Genomic DNA, 23,035 nt, shown 5'->3' with positions numbered 1-23,035 from the left:
CTCTCTCTCTCTCTCTCTCTCTCTCTCTCTCTCTCTCTCTCTCTCTTTCTCTCCTCTTTTTCTCTCTCTCCTCTCTCTTTCTCTCTCTCTCCTCTTTCTCTCTCTCTCTCCTCTCTCTTTCTCCTCTCTCTCTCATTTATCTAGTGGCCTAGCTTTTCCAACCACTATTTTATTATATCAGACTTCAACGTAAACGTTGGTTTTAGATTTAATCGCCCTCATTTGTCAAGGGCTATTCTTCTTATAGTGTCTTAACCACCCAGAAATATTCCTCGTGGTTACCTACCTATCTAAAGTCCATTTCAAACTGTCCGTTCAGATCAAGCCCCTCAAAGGCTCGATCTGTCTCAAAATTTAATGAGAAAATTTCCACCGAACCTATGTTGGAAATTTTTGTCGAATTCCACCAAAATCGGCAAATTTTTCCTTTCAGGAGTCAGGTGTTGACCAAACCGACAGACAGAAAAATGAAAAGAAAAAACAGTCGAGGTATTTAAATGTTAGAACCTTTCGTTTTACAAGAATTAGAAATGGATGAATTCAGAGAATCCCTCTCAGAATTGAAAAACCCTAATGTGATTTGAGTGAGATTAAAATTCGCAAAATTATATTAAAACCCATGGAAAGTAATTAAACGGGTGCATCTCTTGAAGATAAGCGTAATAAGATTACAAATGTTCCTTCCAAGAAAAAAGTCGTAATAAAAGCTAACTAGTAATTAGAAAAACCAAGCACCAAGGAAATATGAGTAACATTATGAAGGAAATTGGGCTTATCCTGTTTTCTTTTCGTCTTCTATTATTTCAGCAATATTTTTCACTCTAATATCTTCATTTCCTTGTTATTTTCCTTTTGCTATGCTTTCCTTATTGAGAGATAGAGTGAAGAGGAGATGAGAGGGTAATAAAAGATTGACTTCAAGAAATCAATCCATCTTGTCTAGTATCTTTTTCTGTCTGTAATATTGGTATCTACTTCTCACATTGCACTGTGTACATTTTGCAATCCTCTATCTTTTCTTCTTTTGGTTGGTTTTACTAATTTCTCTTTCAGGTCACCAAAGATGGCACCGAGTCAGAGTCCACCACTCAATCATCAGCTCCTTCCCAAACCCAGACTACTTCGACCAATGACGCAACGACTGAGACTGAAACCAATAATGAACTGACCACTGACAATCAGGTAAGAGACTCCAAAGCTTTAAAAACAGAAAAACAGGTACCAAACAACACTATAACATCGACGACGGCAAAACCTAAAACGACCAAAAAACCAAAACCCAAAAATAAAAATGGTACTACTAAGCCACCTAAAACTACTACCACAACTACAACGACAACAACAACAACGCCAGAACCCACGACTACAACTGAAGAATCTGCTACAGAAGAATCTGAAGAACTTGAACAATCTGAACCTGAACCTCCCACAACTACCACCACCACAACCACTACTGCCAAACCAACCACCAAAAAACCAAAGACTACTCCCAAGCCAACATCTAAACCAAAAGCGAACAACAAGAAAACAACAGCTAAACCTACAACCACTACCACGACCACTACAACTACTACAACCCCAGAACCTACTACTACAACCACAGAAGAACCTATAACAGTTCCACCTGAACCTCCAACTACAACTAGCACAACACCAAAGCCAACAACCACTTCTACGCCAAAACCAACCACAGCTAAGCCTAAAACTACAAGAAAACCTACCACGAAGCCAAAATCGGCCAGTCAAAAAGCTACTCCGAAACCAACTACCACAACTACTTCAACTACCACTACAACTACAACTCCAGAACCTACAACTACAACACAAGAGCCAATTACAATTCCTCCTGAGCCTTCTACAACAAGTACCACAACACACAAACCAACGACCACAACTCAGAAACCTAAGACAACTAAGAAGCCTAAAAGCTCAAAGAAAACAACTCCAAAACCAACAACTACGACCACTTCAACTACTACAACTACAACTCCAGAACCCACAACTACAACACAAGAGCCAATCACAATCCCTCCTGAGCCTTCTACCACAACTATAAACTCCATACCAAATTTCAAGTCTCTAGCTCATACCGTTCCCGATATATTGTTAAATTACACCGAAAACCGCCAAAAAGCGTTAAAATGCCGCCAACCGTTGCACCGGTCTTAATCAAAAGTTTCGTGTCGCATCCTTGTCACATTTGACATCTAGATACCAAATTTCAAGTCTCTAGCTCTTACCGTTTTCGAGATATTTTGTTTACAGACAGACAGACAGACACACAGACAGACACACCCACGGACCAATGGCTGAAACTTTGGATTTAGGCTCTAGGGACCTCAAAACGTGTTTTGGCACTAAAAACTGACCATCGAAATTTTGACCCGATTACATTACTTTCCTTCCTATAGGATAAGGAAAGTAAAAAGTAGTCTACAAGCTGCACCTTTACCTACTTAGGTAGTAGATGTGGTAATTATTTTAATTTTTTACCAAGGTAGGTAGGTATAACGTAGTTTGTACCTACTTTTTAATAAAATGGTTTTTGGGGTCAATTATTCCTTTGGTGTCTAGTTTATAATGAATTATTCATTTTATTTTACCTGTAAATAATCTTACCGGGTGTCCATGTTGTACATAAAATCTCTGTACATAAATTACTGTAAATAGTTCAACTTGATGCATTTCATTAATTATTTTCCTGGTATAATCTGGTTCATTGATGGGTGTCAGTAGGTAATGTATTTGTGAATTGTTTGCATTGGTTTTATTTCTACTGATTGCCTACATATACTATTATAATACACTATAATATATGTACCCTATAATATTATTATGTACCTATCTATAAAGGCTAAACTAGCCTTGTTATGCTAATGATTAATGATATTATATGGGTATGATTTAGGAGGATACTTATGTTTACATATACCTAGGTATATTCAAGTGATAATAATTATACCTAACTACCTACCCTTTCTTATCTAACAATGGTGATAGTGCTCTTCACTAATTGAAACATCTGTACCTTTGGGGGAAAAAATAATTAAAACACCAAATAATATCAGACCCAGTTATCCAGAGTTTTGCAATAAAACCTACCCACAACGGCTTTCCCTAACTAAATACCGAACATTATTTTGATATTTTCATTAATATTATCTTGTTTAGAGAGAGAATTTCGTTATAAACCAAGAACAAATTTGGTTGAATCCCTCCATAATAAAAACAAAAGCACACACGCAAATAATTCATGTTGAAAAGGCTAAAAAGTTTCTGTGTTCTATAAGAGGATTAAAATCACGAAGTTTTTACATTTATTTTTTATTACCTAATAAATTAAGTACCCAACATGTAGGGTATAGGTAGACACAATACATGGAGGTATGCTGAAAGTATTCGGTGTAGAAGAAATGAAAAATACATACCTAGGTAACTGTCGTTAGACAAATGTTATACCTGCACGTAGATATAGTTTATGCTTAAATGACTGAAACATGTGACCTTAAATTTAACTCCCTACAATAGAAAATAGCTATTTTGTTCCTGCAATTTCACCAAAGTGAACTACATAATTATTTTGAACTAGCGGGATACCCGCGAGCTTTGCATCGCTCAGTTTTCGGCCAAAAATTTCGCATTTCTTGAATAACTCGCGAACGGCTCTCTTTAGGAAATTTTAACCTAGCCTATAACCACCGCCATAAACATATGAACCTGTGTACAAAATTTCAAGTTTCTACGACTTACCGTTTAGACGGCAACCTCTTACAGACAAACAAACAGAAAACCTCTCTTATTAATAAGATTAGTATCCACAGTTACAGCTATTATTCTTAGTACCTAGCTTCCGTTCAAGATCTAAACTAATTATAAATAGGTAATAATAGGGGGAAAATCTAATAGAAATCTGGTACGAATCAAAATATAGGACCATTGGGTGCTTTTTAGCGTAGAGTCATAGAAGATATTTTAAGCTAGATGTTATGATAAAATAGAAATTTCCCAAGAGACTTAGGATAAGGATAAGGTGTGTTCTTTTCACTTTCTATTACCCCATTGCTTACACTTTCTACTGCTCCATTACTTACATTACCCACGACAGAATCTGAATTTGCATATCTGATAAGTTTCCCTAATCCCCCTCATTTTTTCTATGCATTTCCATTTCTCAAGACGAAAGACTTTCACGTCCGACCAGGAATATCAAATAAAATTTGCTTAAAGTTAAGGGGAAGTGGGAGAAAAGTTGAGGTGAAAATGCCGGAAAAACGCTGAAATTCTGTTTCGTGTTAATATAGGCCGGGCGGTGCTGCGAACTCTTGACGTTCGCGCGCCTCCCGGCGCGCTTGATATTATCCAATTCCAATTATCCGCGTACCTAATTCATCATCATTGGTTAACAGCCATAAGGCTGGTCTGCTGCAGTACTCCATGTTTTGCCTTCCTTTCGAGATCTGCCTTCCTTTTGAGATGTCAACCTCTCTTATTAATAAGAGTTCCACAGTTACAGCTATAATCTTAGTAGCTTCCGTTCAAGATCTAAACTAAATATAAATAGGTACCTAATAATAGGGGGAAAATCTAATAAAAATCTGGTACGAATCATTATATTAGGACCATTAGGTGCTTTTTAGCGTAGAGTCATAGAAGATATTATAAGCTAGATGTTATGATAACTACAGCTTCTCCTGGGTCGAGTGAGGTGACTACAACAGCACCAACAACTACAATCAAGGTATGAACCATAGTGATTTAGGTAATGTATACTAGCACATAATAAAGGCCGTTAATCGATGTCGACTGAACCGTCCACACTACCTCGATAACATAGATTTACCTCGTCGATCGATGGCCAATTGGCCATCGACTATTTGTGGACACTCTTGTGGCGCTACACACTAAAGGTGACGAACAGTTCAAAAACATAAATTACCCACCTAATTAGCTTTGAAAAAAGCGCGTGCGCTACAGCTTCTCCTGGGTCGAGTGAGGTGACTACAACAGCACCAACAACTACAATCAAGGTATGAACCATAGTGATTTAGGTAATGTACTAGCACATAATAAAGGCCGTTAATCGATGTTGACTGAACCGTCCACACTACCTCGATAACATAGATTTACCTCGTCGATCGATGGCCGTCGACTATTTGTGGACACTCTTGTGGCGCTACACACTAAAGGTGACGAACAGTTCAAAAACATATATTGCCCGCATAATCAGTTTTGAAAAAAGCGCGTGCGCTTGCCTTGTAAGCGCTTGGTCTCGGGTTTGATTTCCGCCCGCGGCGAACTTTATCCTAAAGTCCCAGACAGATACATATTACATATTAGGTTCTTTTTCGGAGCGGCTGGCTCTCTCCCATCCAGTCATCTTCTTCTGACTTGTGCTATAGGTAATATTGCCTTCCATTCTATTTCAGACTCTTGAGGACTCAAAAGAGAGTGCAGAAAACACAAATGCCATTAACATTTTCAGCACCGCGGATACCAAGGTTTGTTCTAGACTTCTAGAGGATTAAAAATTGTTCTGCCTCACTCTTAAGAAGAAGTAAAATTTCAGCTAACATAATAACATTAACCAAAGAAGAAATTCTTTTTTGCTAACCATTTCTTTTATCCAAAGAAGGGCCTTCTGGACCATTTCTCTTTTATTTCCCTTTTTTGTGTTTTGTTTATTATGTCTTTCCTTTCCTTTGGTTTTTTAATGCTTTTCTATAACACCACTCATAACATTACCACTGTTCTTTATACTAACCTTACTAATCATGTTTTTATTTCTGTTTCAGATAACATTATCTGCTTATCTAGGTACCTAATACATAATACCTTCTATTTTCTTTGCTGTTTCCATAACGTTTACTTCTTCTAATACTTCTTTATGAATAACCGTTAACTTTTTTATCTGTTACCTTATTTCGAAACAACTAAGTACATATCGACCGAATATGTATCTGTATCCGTTTGTTTAATATCTAGTTATCTAGGTACCTAATATGTGGTTCTTCCTCTAAGTAACACCAAAGTTTTCTAACTGTATTAACTATAACACGTACATACTCGTATTTATTTCTTAGGAACTAGAAACCCTTTGTTTCTAATATTATTCATAACAACTTGAGTTTTAATGATGGAGATGTAAGTTTTACTACAAAAGAAGCTTCACTTTATGGCGAAGAATACGTAAACCTTGCCAAGAACAGTTTTGACAAAACAGTTAAAAACTTTTAACAAGATCGGAGATGGATTTGTAGAGTTTTCATAATGATATGTTGGCAGATACAAAGTCTACAACACAATAAATACGAATATTCACACAAATTACAAATTTTGCTATGTAGGAAACTTAAAATAATGGATATTGAAATTAAAAACACAACGATTTACAGCTACATCCACGTGTATTTAGGTTAGGGTAGTGATGCCTTGGAAACAATATCTAGTTATCTAGGTACCTAATATGTGTTTCTTCCTCTAAGTAACACCAAAGTTTTCTAACTGTATTAACTATAACACGTACACACTCGTATTTATTTCTTAGGAACTAGAAACCCTTTGTTTCTAATATTATTCATATCAACTTGAGTTTTAATGATGGAGATGGAAGTTTTACTACAAAAGAAGCTTCACTTCATTACGAAGAATACGTAAACCTTGCCAAAAACAGTTTTGACAAAACAGTTAAAAACTTTTAACAAGATTGGATACGGATTTGTAGAGTTTTCATAATGATATGTTGGCAGATACAAAGTCTACAACAACAATAAAAACGAATATTCACACAGTAAATTACAAATTCGCAATGTAGGAAACTTAAAATAATGGATATTGAAACTAAAAACACAACGATTTACAGCTACATCCACGTGGATTTAGCTTAGGGCAGTGTTGCCTTGGAAACGCTAGGTCGCGGGTTCGATTCCAGCCCGGGACGGATTTTATCCTAAACAGATAAGGTTCGATCTCGGAACGACTGGCTGTATCCTATCCTGTTTTCCTTCTCTCTTTGCTTTCGGGACGATGGGACCTTGGCAGTTACAGTTTCCTCTATCAGACCTGTATCCTATCCTGTTTTCCTTCTCTCTTTGCTTTCGGGACGATGGGACCTTGGCAGTTACAGTTTCCTCTATCAGACCAAAAAAAAAAGAACTTTGTTGATTAGGTATGTCTATGACGTCACAGACAGCTGTCTCTCCTAACTAACCTACATTTTGGTTAGGTGCCATTTAAAATCGTTAAATTTTAACCCATCAGGTCGTAACACTTGTAACTGCCCCAATAAAAATCTTCGGAAAAGTGCAATAAAAATTTTCAATTTCCTTCTTTTCATGTAAAATTCAAGAGTGTAAAGATTGGCGAATTTTCACTCATCAACTATTCATGTGGCAATAGAGACAGGTGCTGCCAAGGTTACATGTTGCTCGATTGAATTTTGAATTCTATTACAATTTTATCAATTTATTCTTTTGTCTGGGATAAAAATTTTCAATTTCCTTCTTTTCATGTAAAATTCAAGAGTGTAAAGATTGGCGAATTTTCACTCATCAACTATTCATGTGGCAACTGCCAAGGTTACATGTTGCTCGATTGAATTTTGAATTCTATTACAATTTAATCAATTTATTCTTTTGTCTGGAAGAACCTTCATCTTTAGAATCGGTTTGAGTTCCAATTTTCCACCGCTAAAGCTAGGTAGGTATGTGTAGAAGATACCTTGTTCCTCAGCAAGTTTTACATGCTGGGAATTTAATATTGAAATTTCCTGGAATTATTCCTTTGATGTAGACTTGTAGAGGTTTCCTACCCCTCCCACTTTCAGCACTTTTCTAGGTAGATATTTGATTTTCAAGACTTCCCTGACTTTCAGCATTTATCTGTTCTTACCACAAACATAGGAAGAAAGTTTCAAAGGGCATAATCTTACAAGGTATAAATAAATAAAAGATTTAAAAATGAGAAATAAGAGTTAGTAGTTACTTGCATCAAACAGCCAATAAGTAGCTTTCTCACCCATTTCGACCTTCCTACCCTTTGCCCTTCGATCTACACTTTTAACAGTTTAACCTCAATAGGTACCTGTTAACCTAGAAAGTTAGAAATCTCCGTCTTACCACTTTCACATTTTATTCCTGGGGGAAATCTTGAATTGAATAGAAAATTGAAAAGCTTTCATAAATAAATAAAAAATGTACCTTTGTATTTGAAGAATCACATTGCAATTAAGAATATTGAAGTTTTCTGCTACTTGTACTAATAACTAAATAATTAATACTCAACTACTCTGTTCCCTAAATAATTACCTATGTCCCTAACTATCTAACTAAACAACATGACAATTCTTCCCAAATTATAAACTAAATGACGAAATTAGATTCGCGTTGTTCAGAAGTTTATTCTTCTAATTTTATTTTTAATGTAAAATAACAAATGAATTAAAATACCAGGAATACCAGGATACGGCCACATTATGTTTATTTACGGCAAAATAAACACGTTGTGGATAACGGTCGAAATGAAACAACAATGAACATCTGTTAGGCATATTTCGCTCGTGAAACAAAATTGTTTAAATTGTTGTTTTTAGACGTGAAATTTGTTGTTTCATTCAAATTTGGTTTTTATGTTTATAGTCGTAAAGCTATGGTACCCATGTAAATAAGTTTATAATGGGACTTACTATGTGCCTTTGTAAATAATACTCATGAAAATACTGAGATAGGAAACATCAAACTTATAAAACCTTTGTTAAAAAAAAAAATGTATTCAATAGGTAATTAATCTACACATTTTCCCTACACACTGTTTAGGTATGATATGTAGGTAAGTCCTTTTAAAAGGGTCATATTTGTCTGAAATTTTTCTGAAGAGTTGTCTGAAAAGTTTGTCCAGCTCTCCTGTACAAAATGCCTGCATAAAATTAGAACTATTCTTAGCTTGGAAATGTATGTAGAATTTGTACATAAACATTCTAAGTACTTTTTACTATGCTTAGAATTGCATTCTTCCGCTTGGCCGTAAACTTTAGTCGCATGCATTTCGTCGATACTCTACGTAGTTTAAACTTGAACACTCTGGAATTTAATAACTAGAACCGCAAGAGTAGTAAATTTTATCTGTTTGAACAGTCCGACCCTGTTTTCACCAAAGGGGCTTTTTTGAAGCCAAAAGGTAACTTGTCATGCACGAAGATCCCAAATTTTTCATTGAAAGCAAAAAAAATCTTTTTGCTACAACTACTATACAAAAAAAAATCGCCAGCCTAGTTAGCTTAGTTGGTAGTGCGTCTGCCTTGTAAGTGCTAGGCCGCGGGTTTGATTCCCGCCCGGACCAGCCTAGTTAGCTTAGTTGGTAGTGCGTCTGCCTTGTAAGCGCTAGGCCGCGGGTTCGATTCCCGCCCGGGGCGGGGATAATGTTCGTTCTCGGAACGGCTGGCTTTCCTCCTATCCTGTCTTCCTTCTCTCTTCGATTTCGGGACGATAAGACTAATGTTCGTTCTCGGAACGGCTGGCTTTCTCCTATCCTGTCTTCCTTCTCTCTTCGATTTCGGGACGATAAGACCATAACAGTTACAGTTCCCTCTGTCAAACCTCTTAAAAAAATCTAAAAATAATTACTTTCAGAGATCCTAGCACTAGAGAGAGGATTAAAGAGACACCTTTTTAGAAACAGCTGTAAAAAATTGACTGACGCAACTTCTTTACCCTCCTTATTCTTCGTCCGCTTTCACAAAATTTTCAGTAAATTGGGGACTGAAGAGGATCAACTTTATAGTTTACGAAAAGTTTTTCAATATAATATGATAATCTGGTGCCCATTCGCTCCCAAGGGCCCCGTTTCTGTGGAGAACAAGTTTGATTATGAAAGAAAAGGGGAGAGTGGTTAGTTTTTGATTATGAAACCAAAATGAGCGGAGAGAGGGAAAGGAGAGAGAGAGGGAAAGTGGAAGAGAAAAGAAGGATATATTGCAAAAGGCAAACTTAATGCAATTACGAGGCGTAAGAGAAATCAAGTGAGGGAAAATATAGGCATAGGGAAAATTGTCAATGAATATATATCAATGAATACTTCAATATCAATGAATATATCAATGAAAGCAAAGTGTTGAGGGGAATCTATAAATGTGTGATGTCGCAGGATTTCTATATTGTAAATAGAATAAAAATTATGCTCAAATATTGCACGACCTTGTTTAGACTGTGGGGACTAAAGGGACTTTCTAATCCTATCCCAGCAAGATAAACAAGGTGTATTTCTATTCTAATTCTATATCTTAGTTTTAAAAGTCGTCATAACCAATGAAAGAGATAAGATATCACCTAGGTAGCTCTACATAAGTACCTACCCTTTTTATTCTGCGCTCTTAAGGCTGAAAAGTCCATTCACTCTCGCAGTTAGAGCTTACTAGGTATAGTCTAGCTAGTAGGTTTTGTCTAGTGTAGATAAATGGCACAATAGTATGAATGGTTTGTAGGTCCTTCTCCAAAAAAGTATAGTCTATACAAATCCCAGCATGGCATTTAGAGCGCTTACGAATATACGGGATTAGCTTTAGAATACATCTTACAGCAACGTTAACTTGGCTTTCACAGGTGGACTCTAACGATTTGGACTCGTCCTCAGAGGTCACTCCATCAGATGAGTCCAGTGATGCTGATGGCTCTGAAACCAATTCTCTAACCGATGTTGATGCCTCCAGTGATCAAACCTCCAATGCTGACCGTCTCTCGGACCGCGTAAGTAACTTCCTCGATTGAAGCCCTCTTTGGCGAAGATTTGAATCCGGCCAAAGGCCCAATTTTTCCATGGATTTGCTTCAACTTACTGCTTCTAATATTGGTATTGTAGTTTGTAGGTATTGGAATTTGCAGTTTGTAACCCATATTCTAAACTTGATACATATTGGAGAAATTCAATGGCCAACTCCGGATTTAATAACCCCTTAGGTCAGACCAAGGTATTGAATGACAAGAGCCAATGTTGAATACTGAATTACCAAACAATTAACTTTTGTTATCGTTAGAAAAGAAAAAAAAAATTCTTCCTGTCTTCCTTCTCTCTTCGATTTCGGGACGATAAGACCATAACAGTTACAGTTCCCTCTGTCAAACCTCTTAAAAAAAAAAAAAATCTAAAAATAATTACTTTCAGAGAGTCCAGCACTAGAGAGAGGGTTAAAAAGACACCTTTTAGAAACAGCTGTAAAAAATTGACTGACGCAACTTCTTTACCCTCCTTATTCTTCAGTAAATTGGGGACTGAAGAGGATCAACTTTATAGTTTGCGAAAAGTTTTTCAATATAATATGATAATCTGGTGCCCCTTCGCTCCCAAGGGCCCCGTTTCTGTGGAGAAAAAGTTTGATTAAGTAGGAAAGGGGAGAGCAGATAGTTTTTGATTATGAAACCAAAATGAGCGGAGAGAGAGAGAGAGAGAGAGGGAAAGTGGAAGAGAAAGGAAGGATATAAAAGAAGTCAGGAAGAAAGATAAGGAAACTTTTGTTCAAAAAGCTGAATTTTTCGATACCTACCTAGTTGATAATATTTATAATTTATTTTAGGTTTTAAAAAGATCAAATTTTCTTTTAGATTATTAACGAGCAGGGGTTAGCATTTACCAGTGCACTAATTGGTTCCTTTTTTGTCAGACCCATCAAACCTATTAAAAGAAAGTAAAATTCTTTTTGGGTCCTAATTTGACGTTTGCTATCGCCTACCAACACTCTTGATAGAAGTTATAGGGTCGTTTAATAGGTCATATTCAACTTTCTCTTCTGAGAAAAGACACATCAAAAAGTTTTGATGAAATCTGATAAACTATACAGCGGTTTTGCCGATTACTTTGGTAACTTCGGTTTTGTCAATAACAGTGGTTTCCTTGATTATTTTGGGTTTTCTGCTGATTTTGATGGCTAGCTGTAGGTACCTCTAGCTTTTCTTTTGATTATGATGGTTTTGCCAATTGTTTTTGGTTTTTGCCGATGAATACAATAGGTTTTCTATTACCAAAAGTAATATGATTTTTTTTTTTGCACCTAGTTAGGTATATTTATTTTTTGAAGTAGACTTACTTTAACATGAACGTTTTTTGAAATTTTGATTATGCTTCTGCTGATATTTCTGTTTTTGTTTTCAGCTGACAGAAAAAACCCTTCTTTCCATGCATGCTATAATCTCATTTCAAACTTTGCTTTTATTTGTTTGCACTAACTCAACAATAGTATTTTCATTCAGAGCTGACGTTTATTGTTGCTGATGTGGAAAATCCACTGTAATACAATCAAAGGAACGATATCCCTATCATCTCTGACTGAAAATACTATTATTTTCTAAAGTGTCTACTGCTATGGCAAAACAATTACGTACGTAGCTTCAAGCTCATTCTCGATTTTGATTGGTTGCTGGCAAGGAACCAGATTAGGCCCGATCCCTATCCATCAAAATAAAAAAAAATACGAGAACTTATACGTAGAAAAATATAAATTTTGCCCTAGTAGAGGTACTTTTCAAAACCTCACATGTCACTCAAGCACAATTTTTCACATGTCGCAGTTACTGCGGAACCAGCTAGGAACCTGCTAACTCCGTACACAAAAAGCACAAAGTAGAGAAAATAGCGATATTGGGGAAGAGAAAGAGAGGAAGACCAAAAATGAGTTGTAGAGACTAGGTTGAAGAAGATTTGAGAGAAAAGGGATGGAGAAGAGAGGAGGCATTAGAAAGAGGAGAGTGTGGAGGGGTAGGATAAAGGAGGGTAACGCCGACCCCAAAATAAGATTGGGAAAAGATGCAGTAAAACAAGAATGAGAAGGAAAAGAAGAAGAAGAACAAGAAGAAGACTCCCTGTTTTTTGTGAGGTCAAACTGAGTAGTCGGTTCTGTGATTCAATGGTGATGTTTTTCCTCCTCTGTCCCAATGTTTTTTAAAGGTTTTACTTATATCGGTTTTGTCCCCGTTCTATTTTCAGGAACTGTTGGAAACCAGCCTGAACAAGAGCAGAGTTCAGTCCAGTACATCAGAACCGCCCAGGTCTACTTTCAAACCGCAGACCGCCACAGGAAGGCCGCGGTTCTTCGAGAGTCTTTTCCGCGGATTCCGGGGAAGCAATGTGAGTGAACCTTTCTATTTTACTTCCTCTTTCCCATTTATTTTAATGAAGGATGAAGCTCGGTAATCATTTCTAGTTGCCCTGATCCTGCATATCAGGGGTCTACTTTAATAATTTTACATTTTGTCACTTCGCAATAGTCATTATTCATTGAGGTACTTTTCAAAACCTCACATGTCACTCAAGCACAATTTTTCACATGTCGCAGTTACTGCGGAACCAGCTAGGAACCTGCTAACTTCGTACACAACTAGGTTTGGATAAGTCCTTCTATGGGAACAGACAGACAGACAGACAGACCGACCGACCGACCGACCGACAGACAGACCGACAGACGACACCGAAGCGAATACAATAGTCCGTCCCTTATACCTTTTTTTATTACTATCGTAATAATAAAGGAAGGACGGTCTAAAAAGCACAAAGTAGAGAAAATAGCGATATTGGGGAAGAGAAAGAGAAGAAGACCAAAACTGAGGTGGAGAGACTAGGTTGAAGAAGATTTGAGAGAAAAGGGATGGAGAAGAGAGAAGGCATTAGATATAGGAGGGTGTGGAGGGGTAGGATAAAGGAGGGTAATGCCGACCCCAAAATAAGATTGGGAAAAGGTGCAGAAAAACAAGAATAAGAAGGAGAAGAAGAAGAATAAGAAGGAGAAGAAGAATAAGAAGGAAAAGAAGAAGAATAAGAAGGAAAAGAAGAAGAAGACTCCCTGTTTTTTGTGAGGTCAAACTGAGTAGTCGGTTCTGTGATTCAAAGTTGATGTTTTTCCTCCTCTTTTACTGCGGAACCAGCTAGGAACCTGCTAACTCCGTACACAAAAAGCACAAAGTAGAGAAAATAGCGATATTGGGGAAGAGAAAGAGAAGAAGACCAAAACTGTGAGTTGTAGAGACTAGGTTGAAGAAGATTTGAGAGAAAAGGGATGGAGAAGAGAGGAGGCATTAGATATAGGAGGGTGTGGAGGGGTAGGAAAAAGGAGGGTAACGCCGACCCCAAAATAAGATTGAGAAAAGGTGCAGTAAAACAAGAATAAGAAGGAAAAGAAGAAGAAGAAGAACAAGAAGAAGAAAAAGAAGAAGAAGAACACTCCGTGTTTTTTGTGAGGTCAAACTGAGTAGTCGGTTCTGTGATTCAATGGTGATGTTTTTCCTCCTCTTTCCCAATGTTTTTTGAAGGTTTTACTTATATCGGTTTTGTCCCCGTTCTGTGATGGTTCAGGTAAATTGGTGACCAATAAGGGCTGGAAAGGGTTAAAGAATATTTGGCATTTTTTTAACGGAAAGGAAAAATTCCTTTTCCAAATGTCTTGAGTTCATTATTTTTTGTTACTAACATTTGTTTTTTTTCTCTTTTCCTGTTCTCTCTTACTTTCTTTCTCCCGCATTTCGTCGATACTCTACGTAGTTTAAACTTGAACACTTTGGAATTTAATAACTAGAACCGCAAGAGTAGTAAATTTTATCTGTTTCAATAGTCCGACCCTGTTTTCACCAAAGGGGCTTTTTTGAGGCCAAAAGGTAACTTGCCATGCACGAACTCTCTCTCTCTCTCTCTCTCTCTCTCTCTCTCTCTCTCTCTCTCTCTCTCTCTCTCTCTCTCTCTCTCTCAAAAACATGTGAACAAAATGATATTGTGTGATTACAAATGGAGGAATTAAAAAGAGAGAGAGAAAGAGGAAGGGAAAGTGAGTGGGAGAGAGAGAAAGAAAGGGAGAGAGAGAAAGGGAGCTAGGGAGAAGGAAAGAGATAGGATGAGAAAGGGAAAGAGAGTGGGAGGTATATGTGGTTACTTGTGTTACACTCGTATGAAATTTATTATTATTACCTATACTGACAGGGCCGAACATCTTCTGAGTGCACCCTCAAATTCATTCAAGTGCACCCCCAATTTCACCCAAGTGCACCCCCAGATTACAAATTTAATATTTCAACAAGTTATACTTTCTGGTTCATTTCAATGGGCAAATTTCTGGTGTTCTCGTTCTCGTGTTGACCCAACACCGCTAAATGGGAGATATTGTGTCTCTTACCGCACTCCTGATGAGAGACATACTACGATATGGGCCACTACGGGCAAGATACGACACAGACCACACGGGTTCAATGTAGCAGTTGGTACTTCTTCTTCTTCTTCTTCTTCTTCTTCTTCTTCTTCTTCTTCTTCTTCTTCTTCTTCTTCTTCTTCTTCTTCTTCTTGTACTTCTTCTTCTTCTTCTTCTTCTTCTTCTTCTTCTTCTTCTTTCTTCTTCTTCTTCTTCTTCTTCTTCTTCTTCTTCTTTTTCTTCACCTTTTCCCGTGTACAGACGGGGTCGGCGTTTTCCGTCAGCCTCTCAATCAGCCCAGGACCAGGGTGATCGCTTTGGGCTGACATTTGGTTTTGGCTACAAATTTTACGAGTGTATGCCCTTCGCACTCGACCTTTGCTATTTCTTTAGCAAGGGCAATTCAGGCTGTTTATGTACTGGGCTGAGATAGGCCATTCTCGGCCTTTGAGCGTGTAAAGTTGGCGGGAAATTCGAAATTTTGATTTCCCGCCAACTTTACACGCTCATGAAGGCTTAATGGCCTATCTCAGCCCGGTACATAAACACACGTGTACCAAATTTCATCAAAATAAGACCAGGCAATCGGTAGTTATAGCGGAACATTCAAACAAATAAACAAACAAACATCTAAACCAAATAAACAAACAAACAAACAAAATGGTCAAGTTAAAACATATCAATGGTTCAATGGAGCAGTTGCAAATGGGTAAAAATTATTAATAAATGGTCAATTCCTACGTAAGAAGTAGTGAAAAATCCAAATCTGAGGTCAAAACTTCGAAAAAATAACTGTAAAAGGTCGAAAATTCAATTTTCATTTTCCGTTCAAAGAGTTCAAATTCAAAGATGTTGGATGTCAGACTTCAGGCATTGCCTCACTAGGTAGCGCCAGTATGCAAGCGCGCTTGCGGAGGAGCAGAAAGATATGCGCAGAAACGTATGTGCACACACTAGGTAGCGCCAGTATGCAAGCGCGCTTGCGGAGGAGCAGAAAGAAATGCGCACGAACACATTCATGTGTTGCCTGCGAGGGAGCTTTGCTCGGGACATTTGATGTGACGTCATCACCTACGGGAGCGTATGCCGTGCCGTCAAACTTCACGATTTACCGGTATTTTTTAAATCGATTTATGTCGGTATCTAGAAGTCGTAGAAGAAAAAGAAAAATTCCGTTGGTCCTCATTTTTCCTGCTCTATGACTTTGAAATATCACCCAAGTAAGCACAACTGTTCTTTATTATTTTTATTTTAAAGCAAATAAATAAGATATGAAAAAGAAAAAAAAAATGTCGTAGAAGAAAAAGAAAAATTCCGTTGGTCCTCATTTTTCCTGCTCTATGACTTTGAAACATCACCCAAGTAAGCACAACTGTTCTTTATTACTTTTATTTTAAAGCAAATAAATAAGATATGAAAAAGAAAAAAAAACTATTTTTAGGTAGGTACCTATGTAGGTATTTTTCATTCCTACCCCCAAACCCCCATTTTATGAAAATAAGTTACTTACATTTGTTCTTTCATTCCTTACTAAAATAGAACACATAGAACAAATATATAAGATATTTGAGATGTCCAATATTTCTACTTATAAGAAACCTAAGATAAGTTTTGATTTTTGAATGTTACTACTAACCTAGGATGCGATAATAGAACGGCAACATGAAGAAGTGAGTGGTAGGAGATCTGGGTCCATGTGCTCGTGAACCTCCCATCCACAGGGGTCCTCTCTTGGAACCATGACGTGCTCGCCCAGTACCTAAATTATAATATGAAAATTTACCACAAGAAAATAACTGTTTGACATTTACAGGTTTGATAGGTACATATTGGGTAAATCTGAACTCAAAACAACTTCTCATACAATAGAGATTTGACCAACCCTCTTGGAATGTTAATTTAAGTCAGTAAGAGATTTCAAGCAAACTGTGTTTCATACATCAAAAAGGAACAGCACCCACCAACATTGTCTGTCTGGAGGACTATAAACAGTGAGTGATTAGTAGAACAAGAGTCTACCTACCAATCAAATATATTTGAGTAATATGCAAACTGTGGAGAAAAAGTTTGATTAAGTAGGAAAGGGGAGAGCAGATAGTTTTTGATTATGAAACCAAAATGAGCGGAGAGAGAGAGAGAGGGAAAGTGGAAGAGAAAAGAAGGATACCTATAAAAGAAGTCAGGAAGAAAGATAAGGAAACTTTTGTTCAAAAAGCTGAATTTTTCGATAGTTGATAATATTTATAATTTATTTTAGGTTTTAAAAAGATCAAACTTTCTTTTGGATTATTAACGAGCAGGGGTTAGTATTTACCAGTGCACTAATTGGTTCCTTTTTTGTCAGACCCATCAAACCTATTAAAAGAAAGTAAAAATCTTTTTGGGTCCTAATTTGACGTTTGCTATCGCCTACCAACACTCTTGATAGAAGTTATAGGGTCGTTTAATAGGTCATATTCAACTTTCTCTACTGAGAAAAGACACATCAAAAAGTTTTGATGAAATCTGATAAACTATACAGCGGTTTTGCCGATTACTTTGGTAACTTTGGTTTTATCAATAACAGTGGTTTTCTTGATTATTGTGGGTTTTCTGCTGATTTTGATGGCTAGCTGTAGGTACCTATAGCTTTTCTTTTGATTATGATGGTTTCGCCAATTGTTTTTGGTTTTTGCCGATGAATACAATGGGTTTTCTCCTCTAGCTTTTCTTTTGATTATGATGGTTTTGCCAATTGTTTTTGGTTTTTGCCGATGAATACAATAGGTTTTCTATTACCAAAAGTAATATGATTTTTTTTTTTGCACCTAGTTAGGTATATTTATTTTTTGAAGTAGACTTACTTTAACATGAACGTTTTTTGAAATTTTGATTATGCTTCTCCTGATGTTTCTGTTTTTGTTTTCAGCTGACAGAGCAGGAAGTTCTGAACGCTCTCCTGAATAATCCATCCGACATTGACGGACTCAAGCAGCAACTGGCAACACTGGTAAGTCATAACCCCTTTTCACATGTAAGAGTCTTCATTCATAGTTTCATAAGAGTACTATATCATAGCATCATACCTAATTAGATCACATATTCTAGTTTCCTTTGCATAACTTCTGCTTTTGATCCTTGATTAGGAATGGGTACATCATTGTTTAGAATATTTATATGGTTTAAGTATTCACTTTGTACAAATGATACATCTATCCCCTTTGTACGCAAACTTATTCATGGATGAAAGCGTTTAGACAATGGAAAATTGTGTCAGCGAAGATACATCTCTGGATTTTGTTCTCAATAGAACATTGAGGTGAAGAAACTTCAAGCGCGGAACTCATATGGATGGGTGGCCATCTGTGTCTTAAATGTACGATGAAAAATTTGGTATTTTATCATGAAAAATATTTAATTTTACGAGTATACCTATTTTGGTGAATTTTGAAAATTAGGATGGAAATGCCAACATTTTGTTTATTTTGTATTGTAAGTTTCAGAGACCTGAAGATGGGGAAAAAATTGGAGACGACGACGATTTACAAAGAGTAAGAAATTTCCCCTCGCCTTGTTTGGGTTTTTGATATCTCTTTGTAAATTATTTCACTCAACACAACGCATTTCATATCTCTTATCTCTTTGCACACTACTTCACTCAATATTCATCTTACCTATCGATCTAGTTTTAATTCTTCTTTGTAAACATTTCACTCAACACTCTATGACGACGATTTACAAAGAGTAAGAAATTTCCCCTCGCCTTGTTTGGGTTTTTGATATCTCTTTGTAAATTATTTCACTCAACACACCAGCACACCACTATGTACATTATTTCACTCAACGCAACACATTTCATATCTCTTTGCACACTTCACTCAATATTCATCTTACCTATCGATCTAGTTTTAATTCTTCTTTGTAAACATTTCACTCAACACTCTATCTTTAGTTTTAAATTTTCATTTCTATCCCTTTGTATCTACATAATTATTTCACTCAACTATCTATCTAGTCTTCATATCCCTTTGTACATATTTCACTCAACCATCTTATAATTCTTATAGTCTTTAAGTAATTTCTTTGTAAATATTTCACTAATTCACCCAAGTAGTTTTATTTATCTTTTGCTACACAGTTATTATTATTTAAATTTAATTAACTTTCTTCTTTCTTTCAGTTTATGTCTGAAGTTTGTAAATATTTTATAAACATTTTTTTTTCTCTCATAAAGTATAGGCACCTATTTGTGAGAAAGATATTTTGTATACCTATTTAAATACTCTTTGAAAAATGTGATTCTCTCTTATTTAATATCATTTCTTGCATTTTAAATTAACATATTCTTCTAGCTCTACCTTTTATGCATTTGTATCACAGAAATAATCAGTAATCAGAAATATCTTCATTGTAAATATAATTTGTCTATTACCAATATTTTGTAAATATTTCGTCTAGCATTGTTTTCTCTCATAAAGTATAGGCACCTATTTGTGAGAAAGATATTTTGTATACCTATTTAAATACTCTTTGAAAAATGTGATTCTCTCTTTTTTAATATCATTTCTTGCATTTTAAATTAACATATTCTTCTAGCTCTACCTTTTATGCATTTGTATCACAGCAGTAATCAGTAATATCTTCATTGTAAATATAATTTGTCTATTACCAATATTTTGTAAATATTTCGTCTCGCATTTCCTATGTAGGTATTTTGTAAATACATATTTTGTCCACTTCAATGCCTATCTAGAAAGTATTCTGTAAAAGAAAAAAAAACTCAATTTATCGAGTATTATTCAAAAACCCTTCTTTCCATGCATGCTATAATCTCATTTCAAACTTTGCTTTTATTTGTTTGCACTAACTCAACAATAGTATTTTCATTCATAGATGACGTTTATTGTTGCTGATGTGGAAAATCCACTGTAATACAATCAAAGGAACGATGTTCCTATCATCTCTGATTGAAAATACTATTATTTTCTAAAGTGTCTACTGCTATGGCAAAACAATTACGTACGTAGCTTTAAGCTCATTCTCGATTTTGATTGGTTGCTGGCAAGGAACCAGATTAGGCCCGATCCCTATCCATCAAAATCAAAATACGAAAACTTATACGTAGAAAAATATAAATTTTGCCCTAGTAATAGGCACAGCTCTAATTTTCCTAGCATAGGTATTAGGTAAAAATAAGTATTAAAAATAATAGAAAAATAATTATTAATGAATTCATTATTATTAATAACTATCTAAAAGAATACCTATTTACCTATTCTTCGTGTGTTCATGGGCGTAATGAAAAGTACCAAAAGTACATAGGTACATAATAATGTAGATACTCATACTATGAACTGCGGGGTTTGTGGATCTCTTGGTTTTAGAGGATGTGCCTTTTATTGCTCTTTTCTGCTTAATGCTGTCCAATTATTATGGTCACATTCCCAAAATTTGTCTTCTTCTTTTTTTTTACTTTTTATATACCAGAACTACTACCCTGAAGGTATAGGTAATTGTAATTGTCAGTTAAATTCTTTCTACTTTTATATAATTTTGTAGATATATATTGTTATAAACGAATCAAAAACTCGAAATAAATAAATGAAAATATTGTACATAGTAAAAGTACGTTTGTTTGTTTGTTTATTTATTTATTTTAGGTATGTACGTAAGCTCTGCTTGTGCTATATCTATTCTAAGAAGAGAAATAGACAAGAGAGAAAAATGACAACCAGAAAAAAAGAAGGAAAGAGAAAAAGAGGGAAGAGCTCTTTATAATAAAATATCTCTTGTGCAATGTGTATCTCACGTTGTTAAACTGTTGTTAACCTACTCGAAGCATAGGTATTAGGTAAAAATAAGTATTAAAAATAATAGAAAAATAATTATTAATGAATTCATTAATATTAATACCTATCTAAAAGAATACTTACCTATTCTTCGTGTGTTCATGGGCTTAATCAAAAGTACCCAAAGTACATAATAATGTATAGATACTCATACTATGAACTGCGGGGTTTGTGGATCTCTTGGTTTTAGAGGATGTGCCTTTTATTGTTCTTTTCTTTTTAATGCTGTCCAATTATTACTGTCACATTCCCAAAATTTGTCTTCTTCTTTTTTTTACTTTTTATATTCCAGAACTACCCTGAAGGTATAGGTAATTGTAATTGTCAGTTAAATTCTTTCTACTTTTATATAATTTTGTAGATATAATTATTATATTGTTATAAACGAATCAAAAACTCGAAATAAATAAATGAAAATATTGTACATAGTAAAAGTGCGTTTGTTTGTGTGTTTATTTATTTATTTTAGATATGTATGTAAGCTCTGCTTGTGCTATATCTATTCTAAGAGGAGAAATAGACAAGAGGCTATGGCAAAACAATTACGTACGTAGCTTCAAGCTCATTCTCGATTTTGATTGGTTGCTGGCAAGGAACCAGATTAGGCCCGATCCCAACCTTAAAAATTAAAATACGAGAACTTATACGTAGAAAAATATAAATTTTGCCCTAGTTATAGGCACAGCTCTAATTTTCCTCGTAGTTTAGAATTAACCCTTTATAACCCTATGTTTCAGAACCCTACGCGTGGCACCGGTATAGTGTCTGTGGCAGCGAATGTAGCCAGGGCTCTCAGCCGGTTTATGTCTATGATGGTTCAGGTAAATTGGTCTCTCTCTCTCTCTCTCTCTCTCTCTCTCTCTCTCTCTCTCTCTCTCTCTCTCTCTCTCTATCTCTCTCTCTCTCCCTCTCTCTCTTTCTCTCTCTCTCTCTCTTTCTCTCTCTCTCTCTCTTTCTCTCTCAGACACACACATGCTCCCTTTTTAACTCTCTTTTTCTCTCCCCTTTTATCTCCTCCCCATATTCGGAATATATCTTTATCCCCTATCTCAATCCTTTAACAATCCTAACTGTCCTCTCTCTCTCTCTTTCCTTTATCTCCCTATCCTCCTCTTTTTATCCTTCTCTCTTTCTCTTTCCTTTGTCTCCCCATCTTTGTTTTTTCATCCCTCTCCCTCCCTCCCTCTCTCTCTCTCTCTTTGTCCCCTATCTCCCTCTTTTTATCCCTCTCCCCCCTTCCTTTCTCTTCTCTCCTCGCTTTGTCTATTTTCCGTTCCCCCTTCATATCGCTTTTCCTTACTCTTTCTCCATTTCATTCATTCTCCCTCCCTCCCCTCCCCTCCCTTTCTCCTTCTCCTTTTCTTCCCTCATTTCTGGGTAAATATCTAAATATTTCCTTCCTGCACATTATTTAATTCTCTCCCACCCCACCTTAGTAACGGCTAAGCACTCATATTTCCACAAAAAGAAAAAAAATACACCCATTTCCTTTTCTACCCCCCTCCCCCTCCCGCCTTCCTTCACTTCCTCACCCTTTTTAAGACATCTGCCTAACCTCCCCTCTCCCCTTTTATCTCCTCCCCATATTCGGAATATATCTTTATCCCCTATCTCAATCCTTTAACAATCCTAACTCTCCTCTCTCTCTCTCTTTCTCTCTCTTTCCCTTATCTCCCTATCCTCCTCTTTTTATCCTTCTCCCTCTCTCTTTCTCTTTGTCTCCCCATCTTTGTCTTTTCATCCCTCTCCCTCCCTCTCTCTCTCTCTCTTTGTCCCCTATATCTCCCTCTTTTTATCCCTCTCCCACCTTCCTTTCTCCTCTCTCCTCGCTTTGTCTATTTTCCGTTCTCCCTTCATATCGTTTTTCCTTACTCTTTCTCCATTTCATTCATTCTCCCTCCCTCCCCTCCCTTTCTCCTTTTCTTCCCTCATTTCTGCGTAAATAAATAAATATTTCCTTCCTGCACATTATTTAATTCTCTCCCACCCCACCTTAGTAACGGCTAAGCACTCATATTTCCACAAAAAGAAAAAAAAATACCTACACCCATTTCCT

The 23,035-nt window shown here is 36.2% G+C and overlaps 1 protein-coding gene across 1 annotated transcript in view; it reads left to right on the top strand.

Annotated features, from left to right (window-relative positions):
• The window catches only part of LOC103510207 (serine-rich adhesin for platelets-like), a 65,573-nt gene that overhangs the window by 30,236 nt on the left and 12,302 nt on the right, over nucleotides 1–23,035 (top strand). The window contains exons 7-10 of the mRNA XM_026824323.1: nucleotides 1,054–1,182; nucleotides 10,593–10,736; nucleotides 12,928–13,107; nucleotides 21,717–21,800. Of these exons, the coding sequence (XP_026680124.1) occupies nucleotides 1,054–1,182; nucleotides 10,593–10,736; nucleotides 12,928–13,107; nucleotides 21,717–21,800 (537 nt within the window). The remainder of the gene's footprint in view (nucleotides 1–1,053; nucleotides 1,183–10,592; nucleotides 10,737–12,927; nucleotides 13,108–21,716; nucleotides 21,801–23,035) is intronic.

Source organism: Diaphorina citri, unplaced genomic scaffold (genome assembly GCF_000475195.1).
Source record: "Diaphorina citri unplaced genomic scaffold, Diaci psyllid genome assembly version 1.1 scaffold573, whole genome shotgun sequence".
Classification (NCBI taxonomy): domain Eukaryota; kingdom Metazoa; phylum Arthropoda; class Insecta; order Hemiptera; family Psyllidae; genus Diaphorina; species Diaphorina citri.
This window is presented reverse-complemented; position numbering and strand designations above follow the sequence as displayed.